The 14,484-nt window shown below is 44.4% G+C and overlaps 2 protein-coding genes across 4 annotated transcripts in view; both read right to left on the bottom strand.

Moving 5' to 3' along the window:
- The window catches only part of sptb (spectrin, beta, erythrocytic), a 57,387-nt gene extending 46,912 nt beyond the window's left edge, over positions 1-10,475 (bottom strand). Inside the window, exons 1-2 of one of the 2 annotated variants that reach the window (XM_080783909.1) lie at positions 10,138-10,475; positions 4,847-5,145 (exon numbers count right to left, since the gene is read on the bottom strand). In XM_080783909.1, coding sequence (XP_080640035.1) covers positions 4,847-5,009 — 163 coding nt within the window. In that variant the 5' untranslated portion in view covers positions 5,010-5,145; positions 10,138-10,475. Of the gene's footprint in view, positions 1-1,587; positions 2,295-4,846; positions 5,146-10,137 lie in introns of those variants that run through there. The other variant, XM_080783908.1, reaches the window with a different exon arrangement.
- A 362-nt stretch (positions 10,476-10,837) lies between these two features.
- The window catches only part of stard9 (StAR-related lipid transfer (START) domain containing 9), a 49,656-nt gene continuing 46,009 nt past the window's right edge, over positions 10,838-14,484 (bottom strand). For both annotated transcript variants that reach the window (XM_080784504.1, XM_080784505.1), the window contains exons 31-32: positions 14,257-14,415; positions 10,838-13,426 (exon numbers count right to left, since the gene is read on the bottom strand). In XM_080784504.1, the coding sequence (XP_080640630.1) occupies positions 13,325-13,426; positions 14,257-14,415 (261 nt within the window). In that variant the 3' untranslated portion in view covers positions 10,838-13,324. The remainder of the gene's footprint in view (positions 13,427-14,256; positions 14,416-14,484) is intronic.

Raw genomic sequence — 14,484 nt, 5'->3', positions numbered from 1 at the left:
GCGAAGATTTGGTGTATAGGGGTAAAAGAGCAGACCAAGAGTCAAAGGTCAAAGGATATGTGTAAACAGACAAACAAACTAAATATATTAATTTACAATACACAGATGATGGTGCTGTCAAACTAATTTATGAAGCTATCTATGGAATATATGAACAAGTTTGATCTGCAACACAATTGCAAATAGTGGGGGGTCTCTGCTTTGCATGTCTCTCAGCTAAGGGGTCCTTAGCCAGAAACACATCGAAGACCCCTACTCTAGAGCAAGATTAAGGTCTCAATCAAATGGAGATGTGCAGTATACAGTACTAAGTAAGTACTAAGTAGTGGAGTCAACAGAAACCAAGTCAACACTGTCAATACCTGATGGACATCAGGAAATGAGCCAAAGGCTTAAGTACAGTAAGAGACAGCCACTCATTGTAAATTGTAATCCCCCCTCCTCTCACGGGCACTTTCTTTCTTTCTTTCTTTCTTTCTTTCTTTCTTTCTTTCTTTCTTTCTAGCATTGTGTATAACTACAGGTGCTGCTCTGGACTTCACCTCAGCATCTGCCAGGTAGAACAGATCCTCCAGTAGTATTGTCTGCGACTTAGCAATGTCCTTGATCATTTGGAGAGACATGGGGAGCCACTTTCAGAGTTTTCCCGCGTATCAGTTTCCACTGCACTCTTCAGAATCGGTCAATACTTGAAATCTAGCAGACTGAGGCACGGGGAAACAGGGTTTCTCTGGCGCTCTGTCCTTCATCTTCCTATGCTCACTAATGCATTCCTGCACATTGGGGAAGTTGGACAGCAGTAGTGAAAGCCAACAGACAAACCACAGTGATGGATGGACAACCACTCCACTAAAGTCCTAATAACACGGAAAGTGAGAAGTTGTTGTTGGAGATGGATTTTTTTGGATGTTTTGTTTATGTTGTCCACAGAGTCAAACGCGAAAAATCGAAGAATAAAAAATGTCAAAAAAGGATTCTAGAGCTAGAGAATAGAGATTCCATTTTTGGTAGGCTACACTACATACATTTTTAATAAAGTAAGACGCACAGAATGGAGAATAAGTAATGAAATGAGGAATTTTCTAGCTTGTAAAGCATGTAACACATGGCATGCTGACAATGAATGGCAGTGAAGGGGAAACAGCACAACCTTTTTAGGAGTTTGCTTCATGAAATATTCAAAGGCAAGTCAGCAAACAATTGGGGCATGGCGGTGGGATCCGGAAATATTAATAAATAAACACCAAATTATACGCACGCACGCACGCACGCACGCACGCACGCACGCACGCACGCACGCACGCACGCACGCACGCACGCACACACACACACACACACACACACACACACACACACACAGGCCACACAGGTTCTCACTACACTAACCTCCCACAAAAAAGTTGCATCACAGCCCAACCCCGCTGCCTCTTCTCCTCCCAGCTCAGGGGAGGGGGGGGGGGGGCATTATGAGCAAAGGAATTGGCAAAATAAATATGACTTTCATTTGTAGAAACGCACGCACACACGCACGCACGCACGCACACACGCAAGTGTGCAACTTCAAGAACTTCCACCCCAACTTTGTACCTTGCAACTGTCTGAAGCGTCCATCCAGGATGGAGTTGAAGCAGATGTTGGAGGCGCTGTAGCTCAGCCAGCGTGCCCGCTTCATGCTCTTGGCCGAGGAAGAGGAGGAGTTGGAAGATGGGGTGGCAGGGGGAGGATGAGGACGAGGGTGAGGATGTTGGTGTGAGGCGGAGGAGGGAGAGGGTCGCTGCCGTCTGGAGGAGGACGTGGTGGATGAAGAGCACACCGTGGGGGTGAGTCCCGCGGGGCCCCCAGACTCGGGGAGGTGCAGGAGTGTCCCATTCTTCTCCGGGTGATGCTCGGGCTCGGGGCAGCGCTGCTTACGCGAACCACCGTCCCCCTTGTGCAAGGCCGTCTTCTTGGGGTCCTGGGGTCCACGGTGAGCCGGCGGGGTGCTCCTGCTCCGGCTGGTGCTCAGACCCACCCGTACCGGAGCCGCCTCCTTCTCAGCGGGCGCGGGGCGGCCGGTGGATGCCTCCTTGGTTGCCGCCCCGCTACGGACGTTGGATGCGGTCTCCCTGCTGCTGGCTTTCAGGGTGAGCTTGACCTCTCTAAGCCGTGGCTGGCTGATGGGGGTGGCGCGCAGCAGGCAGGGGCTACTCATCCTGACCCCAGTCAACAACAACAACACACGGCCTGTGGTGTCTGGGAAAGGAGCTGGGCTCTCTCAACGTCCCTCCTCGTCTCTCTCCTCTCCTCTCACTGTGTCCTCCTTTCCCGCTTAGCGCCTCATGCTCGCTCCCTCCTCGTCCTTCCCTCCCTCCTTGCCACTTCCCTCACTCTCTCTCTCTCTCCATTTTCTCTACCTCCGCTGCTGCGACGATGCTGCTGCTGCTCTCCGAGGCTCAGACAGCCTTCGGTTCAGCTCAGAGTGGTTTCTCCAGCAGCGCCCCAGCCATGCATACAATATGATCCCGGCTGCACAGGTCCACGTGCTCCCAGCGAGGGCTGGGAGACTCCCTCCCCCTTCTAAACAACACTCCCACATGACGTCACCACACTGGGAAGTGGCGATGCAAGTCAGATGTGACTTGACAAAGTCAACAACATTCAAGAAGTAAGTACTGTAGCGATGTAATGTGCCAGTAATCGAACAGGCACACGTCTTTGCCAGGGGAAAGAGGGGGTACATACAGTAAATACCTCAGAGGAATGTGTGTTTGTGTGCTCATGCAAGGAGCTGTGTACAGTGCAAATGCCATTTACATCTAATATGGTTGTGCCTCAAAGGCATGGTGAGACGATGCCTGGGAGTTCACAAGCAATAAATCCTGACTAGGTGTCAGAGCGCTCTCTCTCTTCTTCACTCTCTCTCTTCTTCACTCTCTCTCTCTCCTTCCCCCTTTTCCTTCTGTCTCTCTCCCTCCCTGTCTTTCTCTTTGCTCCCTCTCTCCTTTACTCTGCTGACAGGAAACTCTGATTGCATTACCGAAACATCAGTGCAGAAGCACTCAAATACAACAGCACCAACAGCACCCACACAGCCAGCACTCTCCTCACTTAAAGAGACAGAGAGGGAGAAGGCATCCAGAGAGAGTTACTGGGTCTGGAGACTGCTCTGACCCTTCAAATCTGTCATATCGACATAGTCAACGTAGGACCATGACATCTGACCCCTTACGGTGTTGGTGGCTTTAAGAGCTGTATGTATATATGGTATGACACTCACCTTCCCTTAAACTTCTGTGATATTTACCTCCGTTCCAGAACTGCTGCTATTTAAAAAACGCCACACTGAACGAAAAGGGATGCAGCCTTCACAGGTGGGTCACAGCTTACAAGCTTAGGGAGAAATCCCTGAAATGTGTCCTATGAGAGGCAGGCAGGGCAGCTGTCCAGATCGGTCAGACACGGCATTCTGAGAATGTGCAAGCGATCCCAGTAAAGTAGTAGGGCACGGAAGGGGTGACAGGGCTCAGCTGCTGGGGTGTGTGTCTGGGACCACGAGATGCACACGGGACACACAAACACACACACACAAGACACAACACAAGGCCTGAATCTTGAGTCTGTAGTAGGTTTTGACCCACACACGACAATGTAGTGCAAAATAATGATGAAACATTTTGGGATGCCTTTTCGCAATTGTCACTTTTTCACTCAATGATCTGCTGATGATGACATCACCGGCAGGCATGTCAACCTAGATTCATTGACATGCCTAGATTTCAAACAATAAAAAAAAACCAATTCAACAACAGTGGCTACTATTTTAGCTTTCCAATATTCCAGGAAGAGAGACAGAGCTTGCCAGTGATGTCATTGGCAGGAACGTTTTGGAGAGCAACCACAGCCTGCCTCTGAGACAGGGAGCGAGTAGATGGAGGTTGAAGTGCTCCTTTTTACATCTGTGATGTGTCATGTAATGATGACGCACGCACTCACGCACGCACACGCACGCACGCACATTGCACGCGCGCACACACACACACACACACACACACACACACACACACACACACACACACACACACACACACACACACACACACACACACACACACACACACACACACACACACACACACACACACACACACACACACACACACACACACAGGCACACTTCAGACATTGACCACTTATACGCCATACAACGAACAGTGAAAATAGCCAATCAAAAAGCTCACAACACATTGTGATACAACATGTTGTGAACTTGTACATAGATGGCCTAATTTCTCATTCTTTTGAAAGTCTTTGCCTATAATGACATGACAACGGCAGGTTGAAAGAGGTTAACCCATTGAAACTGGGAAGCATATGTGTCATTTTAGATTTTAGCGTTGGCTATTAAAAAATAGAAGATCTACAGTACAGTAGTTTGTGAACTATACTGATTTAAAGACGTATTTGTAGAACCGACCTCAGGTCTTCAAAACGCACCCGTCTCAGAACTGTGCACACCATGCTGTCCCCTACCTCAGTGGTTCCCAAACCATGACCCAAAACAGAAATTAAATATTCGCCCGGGACCCAAACTAGTGAAAAAATTGCAGATCTATGCTTATAGATCTGCTATTTTCACTAGTTAGGGTCCTTTACTTCTTAAAGACATTTCTCAGATTTTTCTTTCATTTCTTCATGACATTAGTGAAAGAAAATCATTGGATTTTGTTGTTAATTCATGAAAGGTTTTTTGTTTTGTTTTGAAATAATAATAATTAAAAACCAAATGTAGGAAACATAAACTAAGGGGACCCATAACAACGTGGCCCAGTGTTTGGGAACCAGTGCCTCTATACTGTAGGTGACTCACCTGCCAGGGCCTTGATGCGCGAGCGCTCAAACAGCCGGGCGGAGCTGTTGTCGTTGTCCAGCCCCTCGTCGGGCAGGTCAAAGCGGGTGTTGATGCGGCTGTACTGCTGCGTGATCTCCACGTTGTCAAAGTCCGTGGTGGACGGCATGGCGGCGGTCGTCATGGCGGTGGCCAGCGTGGCAGCTCGGTTCGGGGTGGGGAGCGCCGCGAGCGCGTCCTCAGGTGGAGGAGGAAGGAGGCGAAGTGAAGATGGGCCGGGAAATGGTACGATGGAGCCGGAATATTACAGGAGGGGGAGTCTGGAACACAGGTGGAGAGGTGGGGGTGTGTCATTAAGACTAACGATTTTCGTGTGATTAATGTTCCTCTCTGTCAGCAAATGGCGTTCAGTTCATCATGCTCCGGACACTGAATATAGCATCCAGAGTCACTGGAGTGGTTCAGTTCGCGGAGGGTATTTATAACAATAATGGAAGCAACAATAGAAATTGAATAATCAAGTAAAAAGGACAACTGCAATACGCATATGACAATGTCAAGAATAGACTTATGTGGGAAGGACTGCTGAGATAAGAAAGAGAGCCCCCAGTAGGCCTTGGTGTTACCCGCCCAAACCTATTCAAACAGAAATATCTCTGTCCAAAATAAACTAATCAACCACAAATGCAGCTCTCATCCCCTTGTGACACACACACACACACACACACACACACACACACACACACACACACACACACACACACACACACTAGGGGTGTCACAATTCTCCAAATCCACAATTGAATTTGACTTTCAATATTAAAACCACCATTCAATTCAATTTAAAAAATGTACATCACACTGTCAATTTTTTTAAACCATATCCAACCCCTCCTGCCTCTACCCCATAGGAGCTCCATTTTGTGCACAACACGTTGTCCAACTGTCACCATTAGTGTGTCTTTGTATTCTCTGCATGGAATGGCGGGTGAAGGTTAGCTACTAAGATAGCTCTATCTGCTCACAGCATGCTTCTCTTATCATCTCCCACATGGGGAGGGCAATCCCTCCTTAGCGGAGTACATGACGAAAGCCGCTCAAACTGGCTGTGCTCAAAAGATGCAGCTCATGTAGTTTGAGCTGTGAATAATGAGCGCGTTTGTGTATGTACGTGTTTCCCTTGAACTCTGGAGGCATCTGTTGCATGTTCCCCTGAGTTGCTGTTGGTGGGAGAATGACGGTGGTGCACAAGTGCATAATGTTGAGTGAACACAACAAGTAGAGCAATGGTTTTCAAACCTTTGTGCCCAAGCCACACTAAAGGGCAGGTCAAAATACCATCTATAACATTATCACTAGTAAATTATATTTAGTAACAATAACAACAAATAAAAAGTTTAAAGACTTAAACTTAAAGCCGTATTTCATAGTTCACTACTTTTTGCCTAATGACATGCCGAAAATATTGGATGCCAGGTTGAAAGTGGCTTAGGTGATTCTGCATTGGGTTAAAGTAAAATTCAAAAGTTAATTACTTTTTGTATGGTTGTATTTTCAATAATAATGAAAGTGATTGTAAGTAAGTCCCAAGGCACACCTGGACTTGTCTGATGGCACACCGTTTTGGAACCACTGCAGTAGACTGTCCTCCTGTGGGGCTCATTAGAAGTGCATGCATTAATTACTTATCATCAAAGAAGACTGAGAGAATACTGTCTTAGCTATCTCGTTAGAGTTTAGAATGATCAAAGCAATAATACAAATAGCAGCACTAAATTTAAATGAAATACCACCAAGGTGATACCACCAAGAATTTGCTCAGATACAAATTCTCATTTATTGAGAACGCTTATACGCGTTTCAGCCTCAGCCTTCCTCAGAGCAGATTTATAGTCAGGTTTTTGTGTTACTAATACACTATAATAACTATATGTTTCTTGCCTTGATGCTTTAGAGTTGGGGGGGGGGGGGGTAACGCCAACTTCTTCAAACGTAATCAACAGCTCAACTCTGCATTTAGTTTGTGGACTGGGGCAGGTTATCCAAAATCCATCAAGGTACTGTACTGGTGAAACCAGTGGTGGTATTGGTGGAAACCACCAATACCAAGGACTACTCTGTATGAGAGTTTCACAGTCCGCAGTGAGACAAACGGAAGAGGTTCTGTGTGTGTCTGTCTGAGTGCTCAGAGAAGAGGTTCTGTGAGTGTCTGTCTGAGTGCTCAGAGAAGAGGGGCCCTGGGTGGTAGAAGAGGTTCTGTGTGTGTCTGTCTGAGTGCTCAGAGAAGAGGGGCCCTGGGTGGTAGAAGAGGTTCTGTGTGTGTCTGTCTGAGTGCTCAGAGAAGAGGGGCCCTGGGTGGTAGAAGAGGTTCTGTGTGTGTCTGTCTGAGTGCTCAGAGAAGAGGGGCCCTGGGTGGTAGAAGAGGTTCTGTGTATGTCTGTCTGAGTGCTCAGAGAAGAGGGGCCCTGGGTGGTAGAAGAGGTTCTGTGTGTGTCTGTCTGAGTGCTCAGAGAAGAGGGGCCCTGGGTGGTAGAAGAGGTTCTGTGTATGTCTGTCTGAGTGCTCAGAGAAGAGGGGCCCTGGGTGGTAGAAGAGGTTCCGTGTGTGATGTCTGAGTGCTCAGAGAAGAGGGGACATCCAACAGGTCTGACTCAGTATCAGAGTCCTGCAGGGGGATGTTATCAGCCCCCAGGATGCTCCACCCTCCACTGGGGAACCCCTTATCAACTCACACACAACCTGGAGACTGAGCGGCCACGCTGCTTCTCCATGCAGACACCATTATAGACCCATAACCACAAAACCAATATCCACGAGCTGTCAGCATGCAACTGCACTGTAAGCGATACCTACAATACCGTACAACTCTAATTATGTCTGGGGGATTAATAAGCAAGTCTTCAACTTAATCCACAGAGCTGAGACAACAACATATAGCTGCAGGTGCAACAGACACACTGTAGCTCAAGCTGATAGGACATTAAAACCCATTTTGGGCGGGAACCCCTTTTGTTGTGAGCATTATGTTATACTTTAGCTATTGAAAAATAGCAGATCTACAAGCTCGTAGCGCGTCACTCGGTGGCGCGCTATGAGCATGTAGGTCTGCTATTTTTGAAAAATCGAAGAACCACTGACATAGAGACAGCTTTTTCAGAAAACTGTCAGGATGTAGAAGAACGTTTTAGAATCTGATCTCAGGTCAAAATACGTTGCTTTTCTCATCTCAAATGAGCTGTTAAAAGACCCCCAAAAGAATGAAGACAGACACGTGTTAGTGAAGTGCTGGCAGAGGACCGTGTTGAGAAACTTGTTCTTGGCTAAACAGTGCCTCTAGGATATTGTGCCACTCTGTGTAAAACACCTGTTGGTGTCGTGTGCATGTCTGTCATTGATGGAGCTCTCTCTTAACATGTTCCAGTAGATGTCAACAGATGTGAATGGGACACAAATTATGTTTGAACAATTGCTCTCACATTTCTTAAAAGATGAATTGGGGGAAAGTTCATCGTTACTGATGAAAAACTAAATAAACTAGTTGTTTTGAAGAATGAAGAATACAGTAACTGACCTATGAAATATTATGATGTGAGGATGAAATAATAACATTGAAATTAAAATAGGTTCTGTTTCAACTTTCCACGAAGAACTGTACATTCTAGTCGCTTGTGCTTCCAAAAATGTTGCAGAGCATCAGAATACCTTAATTGTTTATGAGGGGAGATGAAACACCCGTTGCCGCTGATGAAAAATTGCATCCTCTTGCAATCTGAATAATCTATTTGCAGCCCAAGTACCCCCGTAAAATAGGGTTGCAAATTTATGCTTACGAGTGAGATACCAAGATACCTTTTCTTCCCTTCAAATCACCACTTGAGTAGAATTATGGCTCACTGGCAGGAATTCCCACTGCTGTAACTAAATCTATGATGTTTCTATACCCAGAAGAATGCAACGCATTAGCTGGCTACTGTCTAGGGGAGAGGGTGCATTATTTTGAGTAGCGCAACAAGTCAAAAGAGAAGATGAAATAAGAGATGGGTGTAGTCAAGACGTGTGTGTGTGTGTGTGTGTGTGTGTGTGTGTGTGTGTGTGTGTGTGTGTGTGTGTGTGTGTGTGTGTGTGTGTGTGTGTGTGTGTGTGTGTGTGAAATTGTACCAGAGACCAGAGAAAGATTGGGCGTAGTGGGAGGGAAAGGGAGAGGGGGTGATGTCCAGTGCAGACTGACAGTGTAAATCTGACACATAAACACAGAGTACAAAGAAATCGATGAGCCCGGCTGCAGGATTGAATGTCCATCATGGTCTAGTAGTGGAGTGGATATCTCACAGGCTGGCTTGCTTTAGCTTATGCCAATAATGAACAATACACAAAATAAATTCTATATATTCATCACTGACGAGGAAGGAATATGGCAGGCCTACATTGCTGTAATGAACATACTAGTAGGCCTACACATCATGACCTAAACAATGAATTGATATTGGACGTTGCCATCTCAAATTTGCTATTGTTACACTCAAACTTGTTTTGACTGGGATTGACTGAGCTGGCTCAGGGGTCATGACATGAGGAATCGATAGTAAACTTTTCCTGGAGTGTTTACACTACATCTGTAGTCTGTAGACATCCAGAACGTTCGACTGGTTAGGCGGCGCACCACACACTTCTCCTTTTAAGGGGAAATGTTATTTGCACCGGGTGCATTCATGTCATTGTCATTTCAGCTTGGGCACCACAGTTGTTTTCATTCAGCCATGATGGATGAGACAGGCCTTGGGGTTTAGCATGGCAACACAGTCATGAAGACAAAACAACAATTAACAGCGTTGAGAAGTAACTATAGGGCTAGATACAGTACTGTATGAGTGTAGGCTACAACATAGCCTACAAAAACCAACAACGCAGAGCAGAGGTTATTGAACGATAACGACTCGAGAAGCGCACTGTTCTGTGCGCAGGCGCGCATTCAGGCTACTATATTGTGTCTCGCAAAACAAAAGTTCATCAAAGTTCATATATGTTGATTAAAATTATGTTTTTACACAAGTTATCAACGGGCAAACATATGAATGCATATATTTATGAAACATGATATTTGAGCGTTGTCGTTAAATTACAAAAGAACTACATGTCCTCTCTCACATGGCAGTGCCAATGAGCAACAACAGGTGGTTTGGAGGAAAACTACATTGCAAATCAAACGGAACGTTTGTTATCCCGTGACCAATGATAAAAACTATTTGGCCAAAGATCAATAATTCCATTTGTCTAGCGCATTAGGCCCGCAGCTACTTTCAATTTACACTTACTTGGTTCTGGATGTTGTCCTGTCCGAAGGGCTGTTTATCTTGACACTTTTCCCTGCCAATAAACCAATTATAATCCCATCGAAACAGCCTGGTCCTGATCAGAGTACTAGCGGGGTCCACCACATGTGGAGGGACTGGTGGAACTGGGACAGGGGACTTGGGAAAGGGATTGTAGGCGCCACACCACGGTCATTCCCGAAAGCCAGCTTCTGACCCACCCTGTGTGTTAAAAATAAAGTGGGCGCACCGAGTACATGATCTGTGCGCGCAGCGCAGGGGACGCACATTCCTGACAAGAGAGGGTGACTCTAAATGGCAGACGCACTTTACTCTCCCCCCACCCGTGGCCCGTCTGTCGCTCTCATCGACCAAACACCCCCGCCCCTCAGAAATGTCACCTCTGCAACACACAGCCACCGCGTATTCCATTGATATAAGTCTACTGTAGGCCCACTGTAAGGAACACGAGTAGTATACCAGTACAGCATACTCAAGTTTTGGGTGCAATTGAGCTCAGGAAAAAAAAGCCTCTTAACACACCAATATACATGGAATTACTTTTTTTTACACTCAGGACACTCTTTATTGTGCAAGCAAATTAAGCTTGAACTAACATCAATAGCAAAAGCTCACTCTTCTGTTGATTGGATATGGTTGATGGGCCTACTGTTGAGAGCAAAAAAATTACTGCACATAAAAGTCATTTCAAAATGTCAAGTGTATTTAAAAAAATAACAAGCATATGGGCTAACTTGCATCTTATTAGTAATAGAGACAGTCATGTAATAAAATACATTTTAGAAAATATTACCAATAGATAAAAAACATAAATAACAACACTTTGTACAGGGTGAAATAAGCACGTGGCCTATACAAATTCTGATAAAAAAAATAAAAAGTAAAATTAAATTAAAAAAATATTAAAAGAGAAAGGCATTCAGCTCCTTCATGCTCTGTCCTGGGGGAATCGAACCTTCATCTTTTTGTTGCATCTTATTCTTTGGTTCCCCAGGGAGTCTCCATCACTCACAGACTATGAGCAGTGCAGCTGCAGCCTTCATACTGCAGTAAATAATATGGCTTAAACTCTGGATCCACACAACGCACAGAAGTCTTGAGAACAGTCAGGTCTTTCATCAGCTTCTGCACAGTATCAAAATTGTACAAACAACTTAGTTTTTCCTATGTGTTTCATCAGAAATGCATGTGCCGTACTGTGCAAGCAACAGCTGCGTGGGGGAAGTAGTAATGATCTTTACTGCAAATTTTAAAAACAATCAGACATAATTATGACATAATAAAAAACAAAAATCACAATAACAATGACAATAAATATTACAGACTTCATAATCAGATGAGAACACAAGACCGTATTCAGCTTATACAGAGGCCCCCGAGGGGTACCTTGCAGTTCTAAGGTAATTATGAAGAGTGTCATTCCACAATGACATAACTAATCTACAAACTAACAACGCATCAAATTGCGAGCTTTTAATGTCTTTAAATGTCTATAATGACATACCCAAAGGGGCGCCAATGTGTAAGTGGCTAATGTAGTGTTGCAGACAATAAAACAGCTGTTTATGTGTGTCACATATAGATGGACGGGCGTGGAATGAGATGAATCTAGATTAATCTACATAAACGTTCAGGAGAATATATGCATAAAATAACTGAATTGGAGGTTAAATGCTAGGACGCCAAATCACGGCCCTGCAGTGAGCATTATACAATACAGCCATTCCATAGACTTACTATGAAGAATGACTCCATATTTGGGCGAGGATTATCTGACCGCTATTGACTTGCAATTATATTTTTTTTATAAAAAAATAATAGATATGACCTACGTATACTGGCAGTACATGAAATGTGCCACTGATTGATCCAGTGGTTCTCGAGTGGAATGACACTCTTCAAATTCTACATATTAGTTTCCCTCTGTTGCAACAGAGCACATTTCATAGAATATATTCTGCAGACAGAGGGCCGTTGAGTGCTAAGAAACAAGCAGTGCCGACTCCGAGGGACAAGAATACAAATGGAAGGTGTCACACAGACTTAAATGGTGGTGGTAAAGAACCCTTCATCGAGTTTGTTTTAAAGCTACAATCAATAGTGTGTGAAATAAACTATCCAATTTGTATGGTACAGTATGTTAATAATACATTATATCACTACCACAACTGCATTCAGTGGTTGGAGGAGGTCTCACACTGTTTTTTGAGAACTTCAGATCCTGTGGTTGGGTAAGACTAGTACTGGTTGCCAAGTATTGCATGAAACCCAACATGCAATATCTAGCCTGACAAAACAGAATCTTAACTCAGGAGTAGAAATGTTCGTGCTCACATAGCAGACACGGGTTTGGACAAAAGCCTTATGGATTGCAGCTCTAACAGATGCACACTAACAGATGCACAGTAACATTCTTATGGAACCGTAAGGGTATGAGTACTGTGTGGGGGTTTTACTGCATCAGCATCATTATCAATAGACTCCACAATAACTTGTCAGATTGCCCCAATTACCCCTCCTGTGATGTGTGGTAAACCCTATGGACATAAATACCATGTGCACTTCTGTCAGATTTGTGTTAATAAATACAAGTTGTTTCACTGAATAAGTGAATTGATTACAGTATGTGGACAGGAGAGCTTTACAGGACTGGACATCCAAACTATACACAGTAACATCCTCAGTGTTCATTTATCCATTTATAACTCTGAGAGTGTACAAATGGAACCAAATGGACCTGAATTCTCAGAGTTGAATGAACATTCAGGATTTCACAGTGTACCATAGTCTAAAGGTGAATGCAATGTGCATTAGCACTAGTTGTGCTGAGTGGGCCATGCCCCAGAAGCCCTAAAATGAGTCACATACATCTTTGGTAAAACAGCTTTAAATACGTGAAATGGATTCACGTACATCAATGCACAAACATGTAAATACAGTTATAAGCTTTATATTTACAGTTATGATTTAAAAAAAAACATTGTATAAAAAGCTGCTTGATACATTGTATCTTTGTATCTTATATCAACATAATATCAGTGCTTTTGAATAAAAGAAAGTCAAGTAAAATCATATTCAGGTGCAAATTCAACTATAGTCCATCCCAGGGCAGGGACAGTTTGTCTAAGAAGTGCTCACTGCTACATGTGTCTTCATGTGTCCGGTGGTATCACTGGGCAAGGGCAGCATCCAAATCAGCGATGACAGCTGCCTGCCTTCGAGCCACAGTCTGCAACAGTCTCTGAGGAAAAGATGGAGTTCCTACATCCATCTTCATTTGGTGAGGAGGAGAGAAGGGAAGAAGAGTGAGTTAAATTCTTTATTGACAATATGAAAATATATCACATGTCATTTACAAGAGCTTGTGACTAAATAATAACTAATAATTAATTAGATTTAGTGGGAAAACTGGTTCTAATCATTTTTACTTAAAATAAATGGTTTTGGATATACAGTATAAGGTTTCCGCCCAACAGTGATGCTACACAATATATACAGTAAAGAGAAAAATGCATCCTCACGCCAGGTGGACTGTCAGTACACCATACAGTATGTCGTGTAATTACAGTTACAGCTGTGGGGATTAGTCATATACTTTCTGCAATGCATTTCAGACAACCAACCATCTGTTAACCCATTTTGGGCGGGTGTTGGTGTTAGCATTATGTTATGCTTTAGCTATTGAAAAATAGCAGATCTACAAGCTCATAGCGCACCACCGAGTGGCGCGCTACGAGCTTGTAGGTCTGCTATTTTTTGAAACGACTGACATAGAAACATAGCTTTTTCAGAAAACTGTCAGGGATGTAGAAGACATTTTTAGAATCTGATCTCAGGTCAAAATGGGTTAACTAATTTTGGGCGGGAACTCCTTTTGGTGTTTCAAACATTATGTTATAATTTAGCTATTGAAAAATAGCAGATCTACAAGCTCATAGCGAGCCACCGAGTGGCACGCTACGAGCTTGTAGGTCTGCTATTTTTGAAAAATCGTGAAAATGTGGCACAAATCCTGACAGTCTGTCAGACATTTCTGTCAGCATTTAGAAGACATTTTATAAATTTCGACGTCAGGTCAAAATGGCTTAAACATAATCTCACCTGCAGCAGGCAGATGACGCGGACCACCTCCTGCCCATTCCGTCTGATGGGTTGAAGGACCCAGGCGCTGGGCATCATCTCCCCTCGCACAGCATCCGCACGGGGACGAGGAAGAGACTCCTCAAACACAGACTGCATGGCCAGCACACACAGGCCAGCCTGGGGGAGAGGGGAGGAGGTACATGCATGTATACAACTTAACAGTGGAGAGTGTGTGCCCTCTGCTTG

The sequence above is a fragment of the Protomyctophum bolini genome, assembly GCF_963924005.1.
Source record: "Protomyctophum bolini genome assembly, chromosome: 15".
Taxonomy (NCBI): Eukaryota; Metazoa; Chordata; class Actinopteri; order Myctophiformes; family Myctophidae; genus Protomyctophum; species Protomyctophum bolini.
Note: the sequence above shows the minus strand (reverse complement) of the source record. Positions and strands in the feature narration are given on the sequence as shown.